The following is a 27,349-nucleotide window of genomic DNA, read 5'->3' as shown; positions in this document are numbered from 1 at the left end:
CATCCTAAGGCTTATAAGAATTTTCCTCACAAAGGAGCTTTGAATCCACTTTAGAACAAAACTGAGGTTCAGAGAACTTCATTTTCTCCCTCATGTTCACACAGCTAATAAGTATTAAAAGTTGTATTTGTTATATTTATTGTGTTGATATCCTGACTTCAACTCCAACATTTGACTAGACCAATGTTTTTCAAGAATCCTTGGTGGTCCCCAAGACCTATTGCTAGAGTTCAGGAAATCAAAACTATTTTCAAGATAATAGATAATAAGCTGTTTTAATTTCTAATCTGGTAAATTTTGATAATTATGGCCCATAACTCTAATGAGTTTTGTTGCAAATCAATTGGCATCTGCATATAGATGTGTATATTATATGTCTCTCCATAATATGTATCACATATAGTGTTATATTTATTATATTGTGTATGCATTTTTTTCCTGTTGTTATGATGGTGATTTTCATCAATGTAGAGGAAAATGGATAAAAATCACCAATTGGTCTATAATTGATAAAATTTTAGAGTTGCCTGCTTCCCTGAGAGATAAAATCAATGGCCTCGAGTTATTCAGACAGTATGTATCAGTTAAGACTTGAAGCCAGGTCTTCTTGATTCCAATGCTATACCATTCTTTCTATTCTGCTTCTCATACCACACTGCACTGTAGTCACATACATATCCACATATGCAATCTATTTATTTGGAGAGAGAGAGAGAGAGAGAGAGAGAGAGAGAGAGAGAAAAGAAGTAGAAAGGAGATTGTCCAAGGTAAAGACCAAAGACTGAAATGGCTTAGTTGGCTTTGGGAGTATATGTCAATCTGTTCATAGTCTTAAAAAGGGAAATGTTGATCTAGATACACATACACACATACGTGTGTGTGTATATATATATACACACAATTTTTTATCATATTATATATATTCATATACCTGTATACACATATATTTATTCTTATATATGCATATATGTAGGAAATAGGATCTAATTAAATAGTTCCAATAAAATTAAACAGTATATTATCATTTTCAAGTAGGAACCCTGTTCTGAGATCTTCTAGGTATCATGCCATGTTTTTCTTCTTTTTTTAATAGAGACAACAGATGAATGAATATATATGTTTAAAACACTGTCTGTTCTGGTATCTACCAGGTCATCTATCTAATATCTGTTTAAACAGATTTAAGTGCCAGCACTTACACAGACCTGGGTGGAAGTGGAGTTTAGAAGGATCAGCTTAAGTTTATCTTCCCTGTTCTGTAATATGACAGAATTGTTCTTTGTACAGATTACTCTGGCAACCATTGGTTATGGAGACAAGACCCCCAAAACCTGGGAAGGCCGTCTGATTGCAGCCACCTTTTCCCTAATTGGAGTCTCATTTTTTGCTCTTCCAGCTGTAAGTATCATTATAATTGTGAAGTTGTGGTTGTAGAACACTTTATAAAGACTGTGCTCATTTATGCTCATGAGCATAATATGATGCTCATATTAACCTGAAAGGCCAATAATTCAAGGATTTATTTTACAGATGAGGAAACCAAACCTTAGGGAAATTAAAACACTTAGGCAAGATCACAAAATGAGTTAGTGGCAACTACTGTATTAAAACCTTGGGTGCTTGCTATGTTGTTCCCAATGCTGGCATACTAAAAGTAAACTTATAGCAGGTGACCAAATTTATTTTGGTAAAATAGGAAGAAAGATTTTCATCAGAGAAAGCTGGGGAAGTGGAGCCATGACAGGTTTGTCTGAGCAGAGATACAAGTAATAGAGAAGATGGTCTGGTCAAGAATAAATAGTTTTCAAGATTTAAAGAGATGATAATCCCCTGTACTCTGTCCTCATCAAACTATATCTGCAGGATTGTGTTGAGTTTTGAGCGTCATATCTAAGGAAAGACATTGAATGGAGGTGGAGGGGAGTGACAATATTCTAAGGAAGGTAGTCAGCACAGTGTATGATTCTGAGTTCTGAATTATAAAATTTGAAAGGATCATCTAATAGTCAACACACACATATGCATATACACACATTTTACAGATTAGGAAACTGAGGACAAAAGAAATCAAAAGACTTGGTCAAAAAACACACAATTAACAGTTGATCATAGATTTGAAGTCTGACATTTTGTTTTGCTATTTTCTTGACTAGAAAATAGATAATGCAGCCCTTGGAAAGATTGTGGATTAAGGATCCAATAAACTCATTCACTCCAAGGTATAAACAATTGATTAAATACAATTCACTTCACTCAAGTCCTCCTATTACACTGTTGTAGTATGTATACACCCTGGATTCTCAAAGATCATGTTAGTATACTATAGCCTTCAGCCAGTCCTTTCAAAAATGGAAAGGCTTTGAATATGGAACCAATGATAGAGGTTATGTCTGCCCTTTGAGTATAAACTTAATTAAATTTGGAGAGACTCATCACAATATTGGTTATTGTGTCAGATTGAATGAATGTTATAGCCATAGCAAATTCCAATTACTACCTACTAAGTTAGATAAGGGATTCAATTTACATTGATGGAAGATACTCCCATTACTGAATCCACATATCCCTGAAATATTGGGAAAAAACTTACAATGTAATTTCTTCTTAGGAGCATTTTATTTTAACTTAAAAAGAAAGCACTAATTAAAAAAAATGAATTTCTAATGGTGGAATTCTGGCTAGTAGTAAGCCATTGAAAAGAAAGAGAAAGATCATTCAAGGCTTAGGAAATAGCCAAAGAAAATGGCTGGAGTTGACAGATGGAGTGACTAGTGTCACTGGACTGAAGAATACATGTCAGAAACTAAGATATAAGAAAACTGGGAATGTAGGATGGGGTTAAGTTATAAAGGGTTTTGAACTCCAAATAGAGGATTTTGCATTTGTTCCTGGAGACAAAAGGAGAGCCACTGGAATTTAAAAAAATGGGAGCTTTATGGATTTGAGTGTGGTATTACTCTCAACAGTAATACAGAAAGGAGACATGGAGAATTTAGGGGAAAATATAATGAGTTCTGTTTTGAACATATTGAGTATAAGATGTTTAATGGACATCCAGTTTGAGGTGTCTGAAAGGTGGTTGGAGATACAAGATCGTATCTTATTTAAGATAGATTTAAGAATCATCAGCATAGAGATGATAATTAAATCTAGGGGAGGTGATGATATCCTGAGTGAAACAGTGTAGAGAGAGAAGAGAAAAGAGTCCAGGACAGAACCCTGATAGATGTGTATGATTAGAGGGTGGGATCTGGAGGATTCAGCAAAAGAGATAGAAAAAAAGCAATCAGACAAATAGGAGAACCAGGAAACAGTGAAGTCTCAAAACCCAGATGGAAGAGAGAATCAAGGAAAAGTAAGTGATCAACGTTGTAGAAAGCTTCAGAGAAATCAAGGTGAATGAGCATTAAGAAAAAGCCTGTGGAATTGGCAACTAAAAGATCATCAGTAACTTTTGAGAGAGCAGTTTCAGTGGAATGATACCAGTGAAAGCCGGATTTCAAGGGTTTAAGAAATGAGAGGATAGAGTAGAGATACCTGTTGTAGATAGTCTTTTTAGCTATAAAAGGATCATAGTTAGCAAGGATGAAGGGATCCAGTGATGTCTTTTTTCAGGATAGGAGAGACAGGCATATTTGTAGACAATAGAGGGGAGAGAGAGAGAGAAAGAAACAGAGAGAGACAGAGAGACAAAGAGAGATAGAGAGACTGAGACAGAGACAGATAGAGAAACAGAGAGAGACAGAGATTGAAAAAGTGGAGAATGATAGAAAGAGCAATATGTTATAGAAGGGATGAAATGTGATCACTTGAACAAGTAGAAGGGTTAGGCTTGACTTAAGGAGGAAAGTCACTTCATCATGTAAGACAGAAGTGAAAGTTTTAATGGCAGAAAGTACCTGAGTTATAGAAGGTGAAGAGAAGGGAAGAAGAGTGAGCTTATGGCAAGTGACCTAATTTCTTTTTGTAAAATAGGGGACAAGGTTCTCAGCATCGAGAGTTGGGGAGATGGAGCTATAGGAGGTTCGAGGAGGAAAGTTTGGAAGAGTCACTATGGAGAGTGATATAGTGAATTGATAAGGAAAGTGTAGTAGGATAGCCTGGGCCAGTTAAGGCTGTGTAATATAAATTTATAGTGAATCCAATCAGAAGTAATTCAAGACTGAAGTTTGACAGGACGTAGCAATATGATAAGGAGTCTAAGGATTCTAGAGAGAAAGACAGTGTAGAGGTGAATTAGTTAACCAAGGAATCACTGTGGAAGAAAAAGAAAGAAAAGCTAGTACAACAGAGATGTCCTGGGAGACAATTATAGTCAAGGGTTTGGAGGTCACAGTGTAAATGAAGAATAGGATTATGTAATGAAAGGCAGAGGGAAAAGTGAAAAGCCAATATATTATTACTGGATAAGAGAATTTCAGAATTCTTGAACATGGAGGTGATATATCTGTAGGAGATGGCAAAATCAAAATATCTGATTTTTTGTGTATGGCTGAGGTAGAGTTGAGAAGTAGCTCAAAAGGTTATGGTAAGGGGAGTGGATAAGCAGGAAAAGGAGGAATTGAGAGGTTAGAGTGAGGGAGAATTAAGATGTAGGTTGAAATCCCCTGGTATAATAACAACAACAACAACAACAACAAAATAAAGCCTAGAGTGTAAAAAGAACTGTTAAAGTTCTCTGTCTTTCTGTTCCTCTCTCTATTGTCTTTCTCCATAGCTGTCTCTGACTCTTTCTTCTCTTTCTTTTTTTCCTCCCTTGAAGCAAAAATACTTGGTATTTATTTTGCCTATATGTTCTATTTCCTTCTTGACGAGCATGTAGTCCTCATCCCTTGCCATTAGAATATATTTTTTTTAAATTAAGAACTGATTCACTTTTATTTCTATCTTCCCCATCACCTAGAACAGTGGTAGCACAGTGCTTAACTAAGTATTCATCATTTTGAATTGAATTCTTACTCTTTTGAACATATCTTTTCCTCTCCATTTTCCTTACTGACATCAGTATCTTTTTAATGCATTTCTCTAATCTGTGCTATGTTGCAGAGGCTATGTTGTTTCTCTGGTCTTTCACACTTTCAGAGATGAAAATCACCTCAAACATCTACCATTTTTAAAATTCTGCAATTGTATAGATGAGAAAACTAAAATCAAATAGGTTATTTGTCTAAAGTTGCATAGGTAAAATGGAGGAAAGGATCCATGGTTTCAAGCTCACTGTTTTTTGGATTGTTGTTTTTGGTTTAGTTTTAGTTCATCCATACTTATAGTGAGGGGGCTGGACAAGATGATCTCTTAGTTTCTTCTCTAATTCTAAAATTCTACAACTTTAGGTCTAAAAAAGATTAGCAGTCAAATTTCATTTGCTTCATATGGTCTACTATAATAAAACTTTCTTAAAACAATATTTAGGGAAACAGACAAACTCTTTAAGAAGGATTTCATGTACATTCAGTTTGAGAATTTTTTGATTACATTATCTATGTTTGTCATAATGAGGAACCCAGAAGCTTGATGTGTGCTCACTACTTTCAAGTGCATAATCAGTTTGAAGAAACAAGATACAGGAAACACAAATTTTCTATTTAATGATAAGTGTTTAATTAAGTGTTTGCTATATGTCAGGCACTGTACTATAGACCTAAAGTCAAGCATTAATTCTGGATCTGGTTCTGATATTGATAATACCTCTTTGATGGTGATCAAGTTGCTAAATATCCCCATGTCTCAGTTTCTTCATCTGTTAAATAAGAAGGCTGGACTAAAAGATCTCTGCTTCAGTGCTAAATCATATGAAAGAATATACAAAATGATGCTTTTTTTCAAAGAGGTTTCACCAGGAATGAAGAGGTGAACATAAGTAGTTGACAAATTATAAAATCACAAAATCTCTGATCTGCAAGGGACCTTACTAATTATTAAGTCCAACTAGTTCCTGAGGGGAGAAAAAAATCTTTCTATAACATGACTGACAAGAGATCCTTCAATGTTTGATTTAAGATATCTATTCTCTATTCAGGTATCTTTGGACCACTCAAATTGTTTGGATGTTTTTCTTGATATCAAGTCTCAGTTAGCCTCTTAACAATTTCTACCCATTGTCCCTAGTTTTATAAGAGACCAAACAAAATAAGATTAAGTTCTCCTCTTTACAATAATAGTAGCTACTATGAGGTTGGTATAGCACTTATGCTATTTCATTTTATCCTCACATATTTCTGGGAAATAGGTACTATTATTCCCATTTAATAGATGTTGAAATTGGGGCACAGAAAGGTTAAAATAAATTGCCCAAAAGCCTACAGCAAATAAACATTTTAGGCAGCATTTAAATTCAACTCTTCCTGACTCTAGGATCAGCACTCTCTCCAATATTACAAACTGTTGTCTCTAATGATAGCTTATCATAAAAAAGAGTTGTCAATCCTCTCGAAGTCTTCTCTTCTCCAAGTTAAAAATTTCCAGTTACTTCAACCAACCAACTGATAAATCAATCAACAAGCATTCCTCAAATATTCAATATGTGCCAAACATTGAGCTGACACATATCCAATCCCCATATTGCATGAATGTAGGATTTATTTTGTTTTGTTTTAGCTTTTCTTTCTAGGTAACTCTCCTCTATCCTTTCTAAAATAAAATAGACTACTTAGTACTGAATTCAATATATCTGGTATGGTGTTACCAAGGCAGAATATAATGGGATTATCATTTCCTTGTTCCTGAATACTCTGTCTCTTTCCATGTAACCAAAGAATCCAATGACTTTCTTGGCATTTATCTCAGTATTGACTCTTTTAGCGCTTGTGATTCACTAAAATTTCCATGTATTTTTGGTGGAACTACTATGTAGCCATACTTTGTCCTTTGTTCTTCTTGAACTTCATATTTATCCAAATTAAATCATTAAACTGCCCAATATTCTAGCTTGCCAAGATCTTTTTAAAATTATGACCTTTTCATCCATTGTGCTAGTGATCCTTCCCAGCTTTTTGCCATCTGCAAAGTTGATAACTATGTTCTTTATGCCAAATTATTGATAAAAATGTTAAATGACCCAAGGCTGAACACAAATCCTGGAGGTACTACACTGGAGACTTCCTTCTAAGTTTGCACCAAATCTTAAATGACTGCTTTGTCCATTCAGCCTATTCTGAAAGTATCTTATTATGTTATTGCCTGGTCCATATTTCTTTATATGTTTTATACTGTGACATGCTTTGCTAAAATCTAGGTAAATGATATCAGTAGTATCCCTCTGATTTACTACTTCAGTAACTTTACTAAAAGAAAGAACACAGAACTGGTCTGGAATAACTTTTTCTTTATGAAGCTATTCTGCCTCTTTGTGACCCCTGATTTCTTTTCTAAATGATCATTATCTCTTTAAAAACATAACAAAAACACATTGTGTAATTTTGCCAGCAATCATAGTCAAGATAAAGGGACCATAGTTGGCCAGTCCTATTTTCTATCTTTTGGAAAACTGGAGCAATATTTGCCCTTTTCCAACTTGCTGCTATCCTGTTATGCCTCTTTCTTTCTTCACAAATTAAAATATGAACAGTGTAAAGTTAAGGTCCAAAATTCCATGAGAGACTCAAGGAAGGGAAGACTCAAGAGGGAAGGGAACATCTGGAAAGAATGAATATCATGGAATTGACCACAGAGCTAATGCCATGAGTTTCAGGATTATCTCAGATGATGAAGAGATGACAGAGAATGGAACAAGAAAGGATTCCTTCTTTTTCTCCCAGGTCTACCATATTCCCAAACAAATATGTCTAAAGTCATTGCATAGAAATGAATCTATTTCTTCCTCTACTTTAGGTAAGATATGGTAGATGATTAAATGCCAAAATAAATATATGTTAAACAGTCATTCTTCCTAATGCACTCATAAGTGAGGAGCAAATACATGACTTCCTTTGAATCTTTTTGTTCATCTGGGGACATATCTTCTATAGAGTGTCCTAGTACTCTAGGGCTCTAAACTGAAAATAACAAAAGGAACACTGGATTTTGAACCAGAAGAACCGGGTTCAAGTCCCATTCTGCCATGTAATATTTAGGCAAGTAAACCTTGTCCCTCTAGGTATCTTAGTTTCCTCATTTATAGAATGAAAGGATTGACTAGATGACTATTGATTCCTTCAACATTAAGACTATTTCTGATCCTTTTTAATATTCACAATTATATAGTATATTAAGGATTGCAATTGTCTAGGGCACTATTATTGACATTCTTGGCTGATAGAGTGATAGACATGAAGTTAGGAAGGCAAATCCTGCTTTAGACAATTACTAGCTCTGCGAGTAGCTATGTGATCTAGGGCAAGTCATCTAATCTCTGTCAGCCTCAGTTTCCTCAATTTTATAATTTGAATAATAATAGCTTACTTACCTCCCAGTTCAGGGTTGCTGTGTGGATAAAGTAATATCTGTAAAGTATTTTCAACCCTCAAGGTGCTATATAAACAATATTATTATTATTATTATTATGGATTTATGAATATAAATCCATGTTATATGCATTCAGTAAATTCCTATTATATTCCAGGAACTGTGTTCAGTGTTGGAAATACAAAGTCAAAGAAAACAGAATGATTGTCCAGAGTGTCCAGGGATCTATTCTAATTGTTTTTGTCAATATTCCTTTTAATCAGGGAATTCTTGGATCAGGGCTGGCTCTCAAGGTACAAGAACAACATCGACAGAAACATTTTGAGAAAAGAAGGAAACCAGCAGCTGAACTCATACAGGTTTGTTTTCCCTGACTTTCTGATTATAAAGATGTGAGCTAAAATTTTAGATGATACAATGCTATTATTCATATATATATATATATATATATATATATATATAATATATTCTCTCTCTCTCTCTGTCTCTCTCTCTCTCTCTCTCTCTCTGTCTCTTTCTCTCTCTCTTTTCTTTTCTCTTCCCCCTTACTCTCTCTAGCCTGTCTCTTTCTCTATCTCTTTCCTTTTCTCTTCCCCCTTACTCTTTCTCTGTATGAATGTAATTACATATGTCAGTATTAGTGGCTAACTCCCATAACTTTTGTTATAAGCATGTCCAAGAGTATAGAGAACTTGGAGTATATCATTAAAAATTCAGTTGTCCCTAATAATGTGTCACAGATTTTTTTAAATTACCTTGTTATTTGATAGCTGCTGAACCTGAGACTTCAGATAGCTGCTACTTAATCCAGTATACAAATCTCTTTCCAGTATGTTTAACATAAGCAAACACAGCATGATTCTAAAGGGGAAAGCTACACAGGGAAGCAGATTCCCTAGAGCTTTACTGCTCTTGCACAGAGATTTTTCACAGGACTCTCTGGCTTTCCTTATTTTCAACTGATGCAGCTTTACAAATCCAGTTTCAGTACCATTTTGGGGAGCAGTGTGACCCATAGGTCTGGACTTACTCTGCTTTTTTTTTCTAGTCCTTTGGCCAATAGAGTAGAAGAGAAGCTGATGGCTTCTTTAGAACTTTTGGCAACAGCTGCTCTTCCCACCCTTGAATTCATTATCTTCCCTAATTGTGGCAAGTAACTCTGCATCCATGTGTATATGAAGTATGTAGATAGGTAGCTAGCTAGCTAGACAGACAGCTAGATGTTCAGATAGATAAATAGATACATACATACATACATACATAGATGGATGGATGGATGGGTGGATGGAGATTTATAAGTACTTATGATGTATCAGGCCCTGTACCATGTGCTGAAAATACAGAATCAAGAAAGCAAGACTCCCTATTTTCTAAGAGTTTACATTCTAATTAAGAGAAGCGATCTAGGCAGTGGAGATTGGGGAAAGAAAGGGAGGAAAGGAAGATGGAAAGCAATAAGAATATCAGCATGAGGACAAGATAGCCAAAGTGATATTTGAACAGATCAGAGAGTGAGCTGCAAGTAAAATGAGTAGTTCCTGAAGACAGATGCCCCATATAGCAAACAGAATAAGCTTGAAGTTAGAAGACTGTCCATCACTGGCACTCTGATGCTTAGAAAGGAAAAGGAAAAAATTAGGTCAATTATAGAAGTCATCTACTGTAGCTCATTTCCCATTTAATTCTTTTGACCTGGGCTTAATTTCATTTTATATGAGAAGTCTACTTTAGTATTAAAGGAGCACTTTAAAATATAATAAAAACCACTTCCTTATGAGTGGAATTCTCACAGTCTCCCCATATTTAATTCAGATGAACCTGTGAAGTGTTGGCAAATGTTGCAGACATGTGAAAGTTTTAAACATCCCAAAACTTTTTGAACAAAGAACGTGGCTTTCCCACTACAATGTATTATGAAAAGAATTTCTTACATTTCCACTAGGGGGTGCTCCTTCCTTTGAAAGTAATTATGGGGTGGACAGGGTATAAAATCTTTGGAAAGAAAGCTTTTTTATCACAGTTTGGATCAGGAAAAAGCAGAGTAGAACTTGATTATATTCAATCTTCTAGTGATCAAGTTAAAGCATTACATCACTTCTCCCCCTGTCTTTGAGTTTCTTTTAGAACTCACTTTGCTGAATTAAAATTTGTTTAAGAATCACAATTGTTTAAGTAATCAATTAAGAAGCCTTTATAATTGAATTTTTGACAAGCACATAGTGTTGAAACTACACAGATCATCTAGTCTAACTGTGTTGTACAGATGGGGAAACTGAGGCCATGAGGAGTGAAAGCCTTTCCTGAGGCTACATGACTAGTTAAGTCACAAGCTGGGAAACATATTGTGCATAGGAGATTACCAGTGGAAGTTAGGAACTCCTGGATTTGCGTCTTGCCTATGATGCTAGCTCTGGGACCAACATGGAGAAGTCATTTCATTGTATATTGCCTCCAAGGTAGAGATGTCAAACACTGCAGGCCACAAGCCCACCCCATAATCAAGCCAAACTAAATTAAAATATAATTTGGAAATATTTTACAAAATACAGTTAAACACAGATAATATTAAGATGTGATTTTCTAACTCAATATTTGACCCATAGAGATCCTTTTGTATGACCTAGTGGTCCTTATTCCTATTTGAATTTGACCCCATGGCTTTCAGGGTACATATGATCTATATAAGTCATCATTCTGCATTGGTAAAAAAAATTTCTATATTGAGATTTTCCCACACTGGTGAAAAAGACTATTGGATTTTAGTATTAGAAATGGTATGGACTTTAGAGTTCCTTGTATCCAAACCCATCAACTTACAAATAAGGAAACTGAGGCACAAAATTGTGACTTTTATAAGATTGTACAGATTATCAGGTTCAAAACTGGATTCTGTGATTTCAATTCTGGTATTCTTTCTGTTGCACCATGTTGAGAAGCCATGCCATATGAATATCAGATGCTTGAGAATAGAGGACACATGAAAACTGTCTTCAAATATTTAAAGGGTAGCTATATGGCTCAGCAGATAAATCTCTGAGCTTAGGATCAGGAAGACTCATCTTTCTGAGTTCAAATGTGACCCCAGACACTTACTTGATTATGTGATCCTGGGCAGCTCATTTTGCAGATGAGGAAACTCAGTCAGACAGGGTGAGTTTGCCTGAGTTTCCTTATCTGCAAAATGAGCTAGAGAAAGAATGATAAATCTCTCCAATGAATTTGCCAAGAAAATGAAATAGAGATTCAGACACAACTGAAATGACCAAATAAATACAATAAAAATAACACAGGGAAGAAGCATTAAGTTTGTTCTGCTTTGTACTAGCGAGCAGATTCAGGAACCAAGGGTGGAAGTTTCAATTGCACCTGTTTACATTTCAGCTTACTGTAAGAGGTCAAGTTAACAAACATTTAAAAAATATTTATGGCAGGCACTGTACCAAGCACTGGAGATGGAAAAAAAGGCCAAATAACATAACCCTTGCCCTCCTTGAGGGCACCACATTCAAATGGGGGAGATAATATGCAAACAGCTATGTACATATAAGATATATACAGAGTAAATGGGAAACAACAAACTGGAAGTTCAAACATCCAAAAGTGGAAAAGCCTGACTCTGGGGGGACTAGCTTCCTTCTCACTGGATGTCTTTAAGTATGAGCTAGATGGTCACTGTGGGAAGGGAGAAAAGAAGGGAATAAGTATTAATTGAGGAGGTAATTTTGCACCATTACTCTATTCCAATTAGTATTAATCAATTTGACAGAATCATATTAAAATTCTGTATATAAGCTCCAGAGCTGTGAGTTGCAAATTCTAAATTCACTAGCTTAACTATCAGAAGTTAACGAAAAGTCCTCTATCCTTATTTTGTCTTGTGATGATGACCAAGTCCAACTTGACAGAGGTGACAACTACATGAAAAGTCCCACAAACATTTTTGTATCTCTGGACCAATCACTTGTCCAATAGAACAGATGACCATCATATGACAACTTAGGTCATTGACTGTGATAGCTGGTACCATTTCCTCCTGCCCAAATTAAGGAGAAACCTGTCTATCTTATGTGAAGATATTCCTTGCTTCACCCAACTTGTGACCCTGTTGATATATTATTTTGCTTATTCAGTGGAGTTATTCTGTATTTAGTATAGCTTTTCTGGAATGAGTGGTCACATAGCCCAATAAAAATAGGTCCCTGGAAGGATGAGGCATCTCAGATCAGAAGGAAGATATGAGGTCCACTTCAGTAGAGAGAACCATGAATCCTTTAATTAAGTGCCATTGGCTCAGACCTCTATCTATGTCTTCTTTTATTTTAAGTGATATAATTTTAATCTCCACACTACTATCTATCAAACCTTGTGTTAAATTCTTCACAGATATTAACTCATTTAATACTCACTTCAGAAACTTTGTTGTTCTCCTATCTTCTCCCTATTCCTTTTTCAGGCTGCCTGGAGGTATTATGCAACCAATCCCAACAGGATTGATCTCGTAGCTACCTGGAGATTTTATGAATCCATCGTTTCTTTTCCATATTTCAGGCAAGTGGCATTTATTTTCCCCCTTGAATTTATAGTGCATGACACATTTCTCTGATGCTTATAGACTTTGTTTTGATTCATGGCTTAACCAACTTCCTTTTGGCATTTCATTAAGTGTATATTGATCTCTGAATGGTTGAGAAGGTTAGAAAAAGGTTTAATATACTTGAGTGGCACCAGCACAAGATGGGGAAAAGTGGCAATTGCCATTCCATAACAACAACATTTATATGGTGCTCTAAGCTTTGCAAAGTGCTTTATAAATACTATCTTATTTTGTCATCAAAATAAGTGCATTAAGGTAGGTGTTATTATACCTATTTTTACAGATGAGAAAACTAAGGCAAACAGACCTTGATTTGACTGCCCTGGATGTGTATCACCAGTTCTGACCCTATCTCATCTTTCCTGACTATCCTTTGTTAATCATAACTCTGTTTCTCCAACTCTGTTCATCCCATCTAGCCTTTTTCACTCATTCTGAAGATACCTCATTACGTTTGACCATGTCTTATCAGGTTTAATGACCTGCTTCAACTACATCTAGTCCAACCTAAATATGACCTGACACTGACTCCATCAAACTCGACCCTGCCCTCTTTGATCTACATCATTTTGGATTCTGGGACAATTTAGGAATAGAAAAAAAATGGAAGAGATAAGAAAGGGAAAGACCAGATAGATTATGAATCTATGAAACTAGTTATTATTTGAGTTCTACAGAAGTGGAGGAGCTGAACTAAAGCTCAGATGTGTGTGTGTATTTACCCAAGTTTATATCTATATCTATCTATATTTATCTATATCTATGATCTAGTATCTATCTATCTATGTGTCTATGTATCTATCTATGAATGGAAACCCACTTCCTCACATTGGCTAGAACAGAACATGGATGAAGGATCTATTTTCGTTGTCAGAAAGCATTGTGCTAAATTTATATTTGATTTTTTAATTAATCAGAGCCATAGATTTAGAAGAGACTTTAAAGGATAGAAAGTTACAGTCACATCTGTTTTAAACCTAGCAAATGCAAAATGGAGTTAGGTTAAAAGTCCAATTTCTGTCCTATATAAAGGAAGATATTGGGAAGAGTTTCATACTCCACCCTCAAGCCCCCAATTAAACATATAAATCAAGCAAACCCTAGACTTATAATATTTTCCAATTTCCAGAATGTAACAATTGTCTCTCCCATCAACTCCAATATACCTCTGGCTCCATCATTGACTCATGTTGTTTTCTGGTCATGTATTTTTTTTGATGATTTTTTGAACTATCTTTGGTGTGCAATTTTACACCTAACATGCATGTATCCATTGCTTACTGTATTGTAAGTAACTACATCTTTCTAGACTGTGTTGTTTTGCTTCACAGCCATATATTGTAGCATCTCTAGAAAATATTAAAAAGTGGTAAATATATAAATATGTACATATTTGTTTGTGTGTGTGTGCATGCATATGTGTGTATGTCCTTTGTTTCAGGGAGAAGCTTGTGGTTATTGAAAGTACTACACAGTTTCTGAAATTCAATCCAGGCTAATATCTTCAATTTATTATTTGCTAAGCTTAATTCATTGTTCATTCCTGTCTTCTATACAAGATAAATGTGTTGATGAATCATTCCCAGTGCAAGAAGGACTCTAATGTAGATGATGTGATCTTTCATAGGTTTCTGTTTGTGTGTAATATTGTCTTAATTGCATCAATACTGAAACTTTGCAGACCTCCTAAATAAGATCCACAATCATTATAAAGATTTTTGGCCTCACTACCCACACAGAAAAAACCAAGTGAAAGAAGGAGGCCCATGGTCCAGACTATGATTTGCAATTAGATGGATAACCCAAAGAACTGGCATATTGATCCTAACTGACATTAATTAAATAACAATTTTAACAGTTAAATCTGATCTTAATCACTGTCATAAATGACATAATAGATATCAATGATAGTTCTTCAAAGATAACTTGTTAGGTAGTGAGTTTCCTGCAGGGATGTGCTGGAACAAGTTCTAATGAACTCAGGAGAGCTGACTTAAATTTTCAAGGTGAGCATTCACACTTCAAAATTAGCAATAAATACAAATCAAGGTTTCCTTTATTATTTCATTGATTATTGAGGCTTAGGAAGTATAAATGGTCTTATTAAACTTTAAAATGTATTGCATACTAATCTCCCCATACCTACCTCTGAGTACCTGGCTAACTAAACATTTACTTGTACAGACCTGTATAGTTCTATAATCTTTTCTTGAGCTCAGCAGGAATGCAGTAGAAGGTTAGGGGAATTAAGTTATTGCCAAAGTGGAGGCTTGGTGATGTAGACAAACAACAACAATAGTTATAGTATTCATGTAGAGTTTTAAAATTTGCAAAGAGCTTTATATCCCTTATCTCATTTGAGACTTACAACACCCCTGGTTTCTTATCACAGATATTCAAATACATTCTCAATGATCATTTCTTTGTTATGATATACTTCAAAATGAGGTTTAAGTAGATTACTTCTACAAACTCTTCAACCTTTTGGATTTTCTCATTTAGAATCCTAGTGCCTAGAATTCTCTACTTTTCTTATAGGTTCCACTAAACCATTTCCAATTCATCTTACATTATTAGTTTTTGAAAGAATAATATTTTTTCAAAGCCACTTTCATTGCAACAATTTCCTGCTAAAGAGACTACAATGCTTTGAATGATTTTGAAATCATTCAAAAATTATTTTTTGAAAAAAAAATCCAAAGTTTTTTTTTTTCTAACACACAATCTGCTGTATTGAAACACCTGTATAATAAGGGGATTGTATATATATGACCTTGCTTCTCTTTCATTTCTATAAGTTTATGGTCTGTTGTCTTCAGTGTCAATACAATGAGTTAAGTGAATTAGCTTCACTTTTTCCCCAGAAAGCATGTGCTTTTCTGCCTTCATGTCTTTTTATGTTATATTCACAATCACAAAATTTTAGAGTTAGAATTGTTATCTTAGAATAACAATTAAATCAGATAATCATAACACCATTGATTCCATACCTTTGTAAGCCCTGGAAAAAGACAAGCTATATGTTTGTGACTACATATTTAAGAATGGATCTATATATGTCTTTGTTTGTGTGTATGCCTGTTTGAGAATGTGTATATATATGCTTAATTAAAACGATCTTCCTAACAGAGGCTCAGTAATACATTGTGCTAGAGATAGCTTCTGTGAGATTAGAAACATTCTTGAAGTAAAGGTAGACTATATTTTAGTAGCAGAAAAAGGGCCCTAGAGTTTTTTGCTTGGCAGTTATATTATGGCAAAAAGTCCACTGGGGAAAGGGGCCATTGAATTCTGGTATGCCTTTGTTATTGTCAAGAAAGAGACTGAAGATAACATCCAGATTTGTCTTTATATTTCTAAAGAGCCTCTAAAGGGCACTGACTTGGACCTCTTCCCTAAAAGTGGTCACTTTTCCCAGCTAATTGGGGTTAGTTGCCATTTTGAAAGTAGATGTATCTCTGGGGCTATGTGGATTGTGTTGGCATTTTTGTTACTTTGGCTTTTAAAAGATTAGAAGTGAATAATATATACAGAACTAGAATAGACCTTAGAGCACAGAATATCAGAGCATAGAATATAATATGAGGATGCTATAGTCAAAAGGAATCTAACAGACTATTAAGGCATGGAATATAGAATATTAAAGTTGGAAGGGATCTTAGAACATAGAATGTCAGAATATATAATATAAAGCAGTAGAGCTAGAAGAGGCCTACAAACACAGATGCTAATGCTGGAAAGTGTTTTAGGGTACAGAATATAGAATGATAAAACTGGAAGAGACCTTAGTCCTGAGAATTTCAGAATATCAAATACAATGAAATTGGATCTCAGGACAGAATGATCAGTAGAATATTAACAGCTAAGAAGTATCTTAGGACAGAGAATGATTGGATGAGACCATAAAACATAGAATTTCAGGATGCAAATAGGAGAGAAGGAGAGCAGAGATGTGATTTGCTTCTTGAAAGACTGAAAATGTTGCCTGCACTCTGGCTAATCTAGTAACCCCAAAGAATATTTAGTACATGGTAGTTATTCAATGGATGTTTTTAAATATATTTTAAAATTTATTTTGTTAAGTATTTCCCAATTACATTAAAAAATTTGCAACATTTATTTTTTTATTAAAGCCTTTTAGTTTTCAAAAATATGCATGGATAATTCTTCAATATTGATCCTTTCAAAATCTTGTGTTCCAATTTCCCTCCCTTCTCCGACTCCCTCCCCTAGATGGCAAGTAGTCCAATATTTGTTAAATATGGTAGAAGTATATGTTAAATACAATATATGCATACATATTTATATAATTATCTTTCTGTACAAGAAAAATCAAGTCAAACCAGAAAAAAATGAGAAAGAAAATAAGATGCAAGCAAACAACAACAGAAAGAGTGAAAATACCATGTTGTGAATCACACTCAGTTCCCACTCTTTGGGTGTAGGTGGGTCTCTTCATCACAAGATCATTGGAAATGGTCTGAATCATCTCATTGTTGAAGAGAATCCCATCCATCAAAATTGATCCTCATATAGTATTGTTGTTGAAGTGTATGATGATCTCCTGGTTCTGTTCATTTCACTTAGCATCAGTTCATGTAAGACTCTCCAGGGCTCTCTGAAATCATACTGTATAGCATTTACTTAAAAAATTTTTGAGTTTCAATTTTCCCTTTATCCCTCCCACTCCTTGAAAAAGCAAGCAATGATATCCCTTATACTTGTGAACTCATGAAAAATATATTTCCTTATTAGCCATTTTATAAAAATGAAAACATATACATCCAAAAAGAAGAAAAATAAGAGAGTATGTTTTAGTCTGCCCTCAGAGTCCATCTGTTCTTTCTGAAGGTAGATAATTCATGGTGAGTTCTTTGGTATTGTTTAAATAGCTAAACTTTCCACAGTTGGTCGTCATTATAATAATGTTGAACTATAGTTCTCCTGATTCTGCCTCTTTCACTTTGTATCAGTTCAGATAAGACTTCCCAGCTTTTTTTCTGAAATCATCTTGCTCATCATTTCTTATAGAACAATAGTATTCCATCACAATCATATGCTACAAGTTATTCAGCTGTTCCCAATTAATGGCACTCCTTCCATTTCCAATTCTTTGCCACCATAAAAAAAGAGCTGCTATAAATATTTTATACAAATAATACAAATATCCTTTCCCCTTTTTTGCTCTCTAGTAGTGTTGGGCCAAAGGGTACACATAATTATAGCTCTTTGTGTGTAGTTCAATAAATGTTTATTGACTGACTGATAAAGGGCAAAGGCTTAGTCCAGGCTGTTATGCTGAAGTAAAATGTAGAGAAAAAACAGTTAAGGACAGACTGAAGGATGTAACTAAGCAGAGTATGCAAAATTTTATGCCATGTAAGGGCTTGTTTCTACAGACTTGTCTCTACCACAACCTCTGACCAATTATATATCCTGAGAATTAACTCTTGACTGACAGATGTCAGTCCTATATGTCCTATATGCTTAGAACAAAGGCCATGTAAAGAAAATACACTGAATTTCTATAAGGAAACTATGATTCCAATTTCACTAGTTCCTAGCTGTATCACTTTCAGCAAGTCATGGGACTTCTGATCATAAGAGTTATACATTGAGAACTAGAAAGGATCACTTCTTCAGTTACCCCCACTAAAAAGTAGTTAGAGTAGTACTTATATTTGTGAAAATGAAATACAATGATACATGTAATATATTTGGTAATAAGTATGTCCTCTCTAAGAGGAAGCATAGAGTAATAGATAGTTGATTTCAGAGTTAAGAAGGTTCAGGTTCCGTTATACTTCTAAGACATATTGTCCAGGAGGCCTGGACAAGCCTCTTAATTTATCAGTTCCCCTGGAAATTTTCTAAGAATATATACTTCCCAAAATCTCTCAATCTTCATTTGTAGTGGATATTTCCTCTCTGAGAATTAATAATTTCAATGAAATAAAATGCAAAAACCTAGTCCAAACAATGTGTTCCCTAAATGTTAGTTTGTTATTGCTGGAAATAGCACATTATGAAAAGAGAATTAAGTTTGAAGTTAGAAAACATACAAGGGCTTTCTTTTTCTGCATAACCTTAAATAAGCCACTTAATCTGCATGGGCCTTGGTTTTCTGATCCGTAAAAGGAAGGAGACTTGATGAGGTGATTTCTATAACTCTATGAATCCTGCATCATAGTGTATAGCGTGTTAGAGCTTAAAGGGGGATTCGTGGATCATCTGGTCAAGTTCTCATCTTACATCTGAGAAACCTGAAGCCCTGACACTGAAAGTCACTTGTCCAAAAATCATTAGCTAGCTGGTAGTAGAGACAATTACAAACTGACTTTGTACTCCAGTTTGTGGGATGATACTGTTATTGTGGTAATAATAGCTTTGTATTATTTTTAAGGTTTTGTAAAATGCTTTTCAAACATCATCTCATTATCAATTTGTGCTATGAATCTAGGAAATGGGAAACAGCATACGGTTATAGATTGATCCTACTCAAAACCATTATTATGATTAGCTGAAATCTAGATTTTCTAACTACAATTATTGGATTTATAGAGCAATCAATAGGCCTAAGTAAGAACTAAATCAATTGCTCTGACCATGTATGAGTACCTGAGCATTCTACTCTAATTACCAGCCTCTCTGGTCAGTGCAGTTTCCCTTTCCTCCAATCCTGATCCATTGACAATTTCATTATTACCATAGAGTCTCCAGTTACCAAAATATATATTGTAAAACTAATGAAATTATGAACAAGGAAGAGGACTTAGATTAAGGGGCAAAGGTCAGGAATCATGAGTTTAAAGTATAGAAGGGGAAAATCTGCTCTTATATGAATAAAACACATAAAGAAGCACTTTTCCTCTTTGATGGGAGGACATGGTCCTTTTGAATCAACATCTCAGAGTTGGAAAGAATCACAAGAATCAATTTCAACCTTTAACTGAATGAGAACTCCCCTTCTACAGCATTCTTAATGAATTATCAACTAGAGTCTCTTCCAATGCTGTCATCAGGCAGCTCCATCTCACTCAGGGACAGCTCTAATTATTAGGAAGATTTCCCTTATTGGGAGCTGAGGTCAATATCCCTCCCTACCTTGTCTATTCACTGCTCCTTTCTGCCCTCTCAGGGCAAGATTTTCTGCTTGACTGCCCTTCGACTGTTTGAAGACTTATATCTGAAGCCATCTAGACTTGAGTCTATCTAGTCCTTTCAATTGATCCTTTACCATCCTTTGAATGTTCCTAGCTTGTTAGGTCCCTCACAAGATGCCACGCCATGCCATAATTTCTTTTACATACTGTGTATTTTTTGTTGTTTCATTTTTTGGTTAAAAAAAAATTCTTGAGAAAGGCAGAGTCAGTGCTATAGAAAGGGTGATTGTATACTGAAAGAGTTTTTTGATGGCCATGGCTATTAGTAAAAAGCAAGAAACACTGCAAATCCAAATGGCTATTGCTGAACTTAAATATCAACAACAGTGTTCTGAACAGTATTCAATTGAGATGTTTTTCCTTTCTACTGATTTTTACATACAGACAAATATGCATACGCACAAGTGCATATACCACATATACAAATGTGTTCACCAGCATAGTAGAAAGAAAAAAAAAAAACCCACTGGATTTGAATTCAGAAGAGTTAGATTTGAATGCTAATTCTGCTTTTTATTACCTATGTAATCTGAGTCAAATCACTACATCATCATCATCATCATCATCATTATCATCTCTTTCTATATATGCATAAATTATTATAAATTATAATTTATATTAATTTATTTTCATATATTATAAATTACAACTTATAATCACAACCATAAAATATAATAATATGCACATTAAAGAACAAAAGAATAATAGGTAATATTTATGTAGTACATTAAAATTTGTAAAATATTTTATGTAATTATTTCATTAGGTCCTCACAGCAACTGTGATATAGGTAGTAATTATCCCCATTTTACAGATAAGAAAATTGAGAATAGGAGAATTTTTAAGTGGCTTGCCTAGGGTTCCTCCACTAGTCAGACTAGATTCTACACTCCTGACTTTAAATCTGGTGTACAATTTGCTTTGCCACTTAGATTCTTTAATTTTCTTGTGCCTCAGTTTCCTCATCTAAAAAAGAAAGAATTGAATTAGGTGATCTCTAAAGTCTTTTATAGTTCTAATTCCTTTGGTTTAATACTAATTTAGCCTAGAGAACAGAAAATTATGTTGGTGGTACAGGAGTTTGGGTGCAAGGAAGGGGGGGATGATAATAGCTCTTTTCAGAAATTTTAAGGGCTTTCACATAGATACATAGAATGGTCTCTTTGTGAAGGAATAAGTTGTTTGTTAGTAGAACTATTCTAGCAGAGGCTCAACTATCTGTTAGCTATGCTGTAGAAATGGTTCAGTTAGATGATCCTTCCTATATAACCTCTCTACTTAAAATAATATTACTTCTTATCCATGTTCTATGAATGTGAATCTCAAAGAAACAGAGAGCTGTAAAACACACACATAATATTAACATTATCTCAAACAAAATTGAATCACTTTGATGATTCAGAAAGTACTTTAAGATCTGGTGGGGTTTGTTATTATAAGTAGGAAGGATTGAGGGACAGAAATACTAGGAAAGAGAGGTTTCTGACTGACAGAGTGCTAAGAGAATCCAAATTTTCTGTATTTATCACTAGACAATTTGTAATCCAGTATCCCTCCAAGGAGGAGACTTGATGGGGATAAGAGACCTACCCTGCCAAATTCCCAGGGGATCTGTGAAACTCTAGCACTTTGTAAACCACATGGCAACTTAGATTGCTGTCATCCATCCATCCAATGACATAACACTTTAGAGAACTAAATGTCTCTTCTTTTTAATCTTTCATTTAATCCAAAACAAATCTATTTAAAAGAAGAAAAACTGAGCATTCTTTCATATATCAGTCCTTCAGTCCACTAAGTGATTCATGGTCAACCTGTTGTTTTATGAATACAGAAGCCTTCATGTGGTCTATAAAGCTATATATTATATTCATAATTTTAGTATAACTCACTTTTGGCCCAACTTCATTGTTTTATTCTTCATATATTAATTCATATCTTCCCCTTATTTCTTCTCTTCTTTTCTGCCCTTTTTTCTTCTTTTATTTCTTCTTAGTTCTTCCCTCCCATCTTTCCTTCCTTTCTTTTTTTTCTTTCCCCTAAGCCCTTCCTTTGTTACTTCATCCTTTGTGGTGTTCTCTTCTTTAAAATATAATAGTTCTCTCTGGGAGAAGGTTTCTTGGGGAGATTTTCTGGAGGCAGCCTTAGTTTCACAGAGTAATAATCACTTCAAATGCAGCCAGCTGATAAAATCCAAACGTTTATTTTCTCCTTCCTTGGGACTGGGTAGCTTTCTTAGAGGGCTCAGCTTTCCTTGATTCTGAGAGCTGTTGCTCCTAGTCTTTTGCCTCTAGCTCAACTCCGAATGTCTCCAGCCAGCACCAAGGTGAAAGTTGGAATGAATCTGACTCCACCTCCAAGAGTGGGCTTGTGGTCTTCCTCCCAGAGTGCTCTGTCACTCTGTCAATCTTCCTAAGTGACTTCTGGCTCTATCTCAACTCCGACTCGTGGCTTCTTCTGAACTAATTAACTTACTGAAGCTCTAAGAGCTTCTTATATATGATCTCTTAAAGGTGTGAATCCAAAGGTTGACTTCTCCTCTGAGAGAGTGGGATTTTGGGTTTCTGACTTGTGAATCTCATACTGAATCCTGACTTGTAAATCTCCTAAAAGTGTGAACTCCAATGAGTACTTAAATACGTTAGTGAGCTAGAGAATTTGCTAAGTACCATGCTAAATTAGGCAACTGACTTATCACTTTGTAAGGATTTGCTCTAAGGTGTGAACCAATAAGCACTATATCAATTCCACCGAGTTAACACTAGGATTCTAACATCTCCCTTGAGTTATCATCTTGTTTCAAGTTCTGGCTCATAACAATCCTTCTTTTTCTCTTTTCTTTCCTTTTTCCTTTCTTTCTGTTTTTATTTTCTTCCTTCCCCTCTTTCTTCTTTCCTCCTCTCTTATTCTTTCCTTCTTTTCTCTCTAGTCCTTCCTTTTATCCAACCCTCCATCTTGTCCTTCCTTCTCCTTGTTTCTCTATTTCTTCCATTCCCACTTCCCTATTCCTTCCCCCGATGTGCTTTTTCCCTTTTTTATCTTCTCTACTTTCTCCCTATCTCCTTCCTTCCCTTTTTTGAATTATTTCTTCTTTCCCTTTCTCTCTTTCCCACTGTTCTTTCCTTCCCACTGTTTCCCTACCTTCCTTTTTCTCCTACTTCCTTTTTTCCTTTCATTTCTTTCTTCCCTCCTTTTGTCCTCTCTCTTTTCATGCATCTTTAAAATTAGCCCAGAAGATTATTTTTAATGACATCAGCATCCCCAGTTGCCAAGTATTCATGGCCTTCATCAATAGAATATGCAATGACACTTTTGCTTTCTGCTTCTAACATCTTTGACATTATACAGTAATCATTACATCAAGCAATGAATGTTTGATACTAAGAAGAATCACTGAATGACTCATACCTTTGATAATACGCACATTGCTAGGCCAATTTTTTTTTTTTTTTTTTTTTTTTTTTTTTTTTTTTTACCCCTGCCTGACTCAGAAAGTTTTGGAGAATAAAAGGTTACGAAAGCATTTCACAGTTGTATTTATTTCATTCTCATGATCCACATATATCAGGATCTAGATGTGAGAAACTAATCTTATCATTCCCATCTGATCATTTTAAAATTGAAAAAACTGACACCCAGACTGAAGCAAAACAACCTTCCCAAAGTCACAGACATATCTGTCCTCCCTCAAATATTTTTCTTCTTCCATTTTGTCTATTTGATCTGTGACTAAACAAAATATAGCATGTTTGAAAATGCTCAAGTAGCTGCAGAGCCAACCTGTTGCAGTGGGGAAAAAATATTAATATGACAAGCAAGAAAGGTGAGCTCAAATTTTAGCTCTTCTGTTAACCAGTTGTATAACTTTGGGCAAATTACATCATTTCTGTACACCTCAGCTTTTTCTTTTGCATAATGAAACAAACCAGATTAGTTTCAAATTCCATATCTTTTCTAGCTCAAACATTTTATGATAAAATCACCCCTATTTCAATCTTTCTCATCTTTTCTAGTTGGTTTCAAGTAATTAAGAGTGGTTAGTCCAAAGATTCCATTCTTTCACCTCTCTTTTTCTTTTTTTCTTTATTCTGATTCACTGTTCTTTTCTATGATTGAAAAACAAACAAAACCATCCCTAAATGGTGTGCAAGTAAACCACCTTTGTGAAGGACCTCATTGACAATATGAACTCTGTATTCTTGGGGAAGGGTCACTTGCTGACTTGATCTTAGGCTCATTCAACCAAAAAAGCATTTAAATGTTCAAAGACTTAATAAAGCAGATCCTAGCCTATTTGAGAGAATGACATTTTAGTGGTCTGTGGAAAGATAGAGATAACTAACATGGGCTGAAACTATTTGGGGGAAGACTGGCCCTATAGTTGGTTCTTGGTGATATAAAAAGGATACAAGTACTTGGCACTATGTGGTAGACACTGTCTTGTGAAGTGTGAAGATAGTGTATTTTAAAATCAGCACGAGACAGGAATTCAGGTTAGGGGAAAATCGTCAGTCTTTATTCTCAGTGAAGAAAGATTGGAGGTGGAAGAGAATCGGCGATAGCAATGTGTGCAGCTGAGTCAAGAAGCTAGCTCGACCAGCAGCCACACAACCAGCAGCTCGGAGTCTCGAACCCAGGCCCAATCTCTCCCAGCTTCTCTTCCTGTCTCCCTCTCTGCCTCCACCCACCAAAATCGTCATTTCCTATACAACACATCAGGACTTGCACAGAGTGGGCAGGGACCATTCTTTATCCAATCATGTATATTAATAGAGTATAGCCCAATTACTAGTTAGCCTCACTTACTTGGGACCTCAATGCATCAACTCAAGCCTCAGCCCATAACAGTGAAGGGAAAAAAGTCTTTGGCCTCAAGGAGCTTATGTTCTATTAGTTTAGTGACAGAGCTTTTGAATTTTGTCTAGCTCCTGAGTTTCAAAAAATAAATCAGTTGAAAACTGCAGTATAAATAGGATAGTGTTAAGAAGCCATTGCTAACAAATGAATGGCTCTGGGTAAAATTTAGCCCCCTATATAACCATCATCATCACTAATATTTATTTAGCATTTTAAGGTTTTCAAAGATTTTTATGTGTGATATCTCACTTGAGGCTCATAATTCTTTAAGAAAGGAATATTAATATTAGTATTCCTATTATATAGATGAAAAAACTGATGCTACTCTGTTATGCCCAATTTTTTGTGACCTCTTTGGGGTTTTCTTGGCAAAGATACTGTAGTGGTTTGCCATTTCCTTCTCCAGTTTATCTTATAGATGAAAAATTGAAGCAGACAGAGTTAAGTGACTTGCCTAATGTCTGAGACCAGAAGTGAATTCACAAATATAAGTCTGCCTGTCTCCAGGCCCAGCACCCAGAACCTAAGAAAGGTTCAGTGACTTTCCTGGTATCCTAATTAGTTTTTTTTTTTTTTTCGTTTAAATTTATTTATTTACTTTTAATGTATATTGTTTTGTTGAAAGAGAAAAATCAAAACAAAAGGGAAAACCATGGGAGAGAAACAAAAGAAAAAAGAAGTGAACATATAATATGTTAATTTACCTTCAATCTCCACATATATATATATTTTTTTTTCTTGCATGCAAATAGCATTTTCTATCCAAAATCTATTGGGATTGCCCTGGATCACTGAACCACTAAAAAGAACCAAGTCTTTCATAGTAGATCATTACATATTCTTGCTATTATTGTATACAATGTAGTACTGATTCTGCTTGTTTTGCTGGAATATTTTATTAAATACTAGATTACTATAGACCTTCATTATTTAATCTATTCAACTAATCCACCACTCTGTTTCTTAGCCAGTACCAAATGCTTTTGATACATGCTGTTTTATAGTATAGTTTTAGGTTTGGTATTGTGAAGCCACCATATTTTGTAAATTTTTTTTCATTAATTCCTTTGATATTCTTGATCCTTTGTTCTTCCAGATAGATTTTGTTAGTATTTTTTCTAGTTCTATAAAATAATTTTTGACAGTTTGATTGGTATGGAACTCAACAAGCAGACCAATTTAGATAGAATTGTGATTTTTATTATATTAGCTTGGCCTACCCATCCTAATTAGTTTTTAAGGTCCTGAATTCAAGTCTTCCTGAATCTCAGTTTCATACTCTATCCCAGTGGTCCTCAAACTTTTGTTCTCAATATCTTTATCCTATTAAAAATGATTGAGGATCTGTCCAAAGAATTTTTGTTTATGTGGGTTATAGTTATAGATATTGATCACATTAAAAATAAAAACCAGTTATGAATTTGTAGACTCTCTGAAAGGATTTCAGAGATTCCAAGGATGCTCTGGACCAGACTTTGAGAACCACTGCTATCCACAGTACCACCCAAATGCCTCTTATCGCAAGCTGTCTTTCTGATTATCTGAAGAGCTTTCATGTGGAAAAGTCTTTTGAGTATTTCTGCTTGGCCCTAGGGAAAAGTAAGAAAAATAGATAAAAACTTGAAGGGTTTTTTTATTTTAATTTTATTTTTAATCTTTCTTTATTTGTATTTATTTTGTTTTTAAAATTTCATTTTTGTTTTATTTATTTTTATTTACTTTTATTTATTTAAAACTAAATACATTTTAAACAAAATAGAAAAGGAAAACAAAACAAAACACTGTCATATGTTCCATAGAACATCAGAGAGGATTCAGAAGATGTAACAATAAATTTCCCTTTCAAGAAAGCATATATAATAATAGAAAGGATTATATATTCATGATTGTACATCTTTTCTTTGCTTCCTTTAAGGTTATTCTTTTGTTCTCTGCTATGAACATTTTATTTTATTATTTTTTGTTCATTCATCCCCACCACTTCCCCCAACCAGGCTACAGTTAAGTAGGAGTATGTATGTATACACATTATACATATACATATACATATATATACACATATTCACACATATCTATATGTCTATATATCTATATACATATATATAAACATATATCTGTATGTACACATACCTATGCCTACATGCATATATATACACATATGCATTTACACATATGTAAACATGTATCTTAAAAAGTTAAAATGGCTGTCATATTATGGATTTTGGAGATCAATGATTACTAGTCCTGATTATTTTTTTTGCTAATGAATTCTATGCTTGATCCTTGTTAATATTGTTTGTGTATATTTCCTTATCTCTTCTACTTTAATTCT

The 27,349-nt window shown here is 34.6% G+C and overlaps 1 protein-coding gene across 1 annotated transcript in view; it reads left to right on the top strand.

Annotated features, from left to right (window-relative positions):
- KCNQ3 (potassium voltage-gated channel subfamily Q member 3) overlaps nucleotides 1–27,349 on the top strand; it is a 433,417-nt gene that overhangs the window by 357,014 nt on the left and 49,054 nt on the right. Inside the window, exons 6-8 of the mRNA XM_003760398.3 lie at nucleotides 1,288–1,398; nucleotides 8,667–8,762; nucleotides 12,857–12,951. Of these exons, the coding sequence (XP_003760446.3) occupies nucleotides 1,288–1,398; nucleotides 8,667–8,762; nucleotides 12,857–12,951 (302 nt within the window). The remainder of the gene's footprint in view (nucleotides 1–1,287; nucleotides 1,399–8,666; nucleotides 8,763–12,856; nucleotides 12,952–27,349) is intronic.

The sequence above is a fragment of the Sarcophilus harrisii genome, chromosome 1, assembly GCF_902635505.1.
Source record: "Sarcophilus harrisii chromosome 1, mSarHar1.11, whole genome shotgun sequence".
In the NCBI taxonomy this organism is placed as follows: Eukaryota; Metazoa; Chordata; class Mammalia; order Dasyuromorphia; family Dasyuridae; genus Sarcophilus; species Sarcophilus harrisii.
This window is presented reverse-complemented; position numbering and strand designations above follow the sequence as displayed.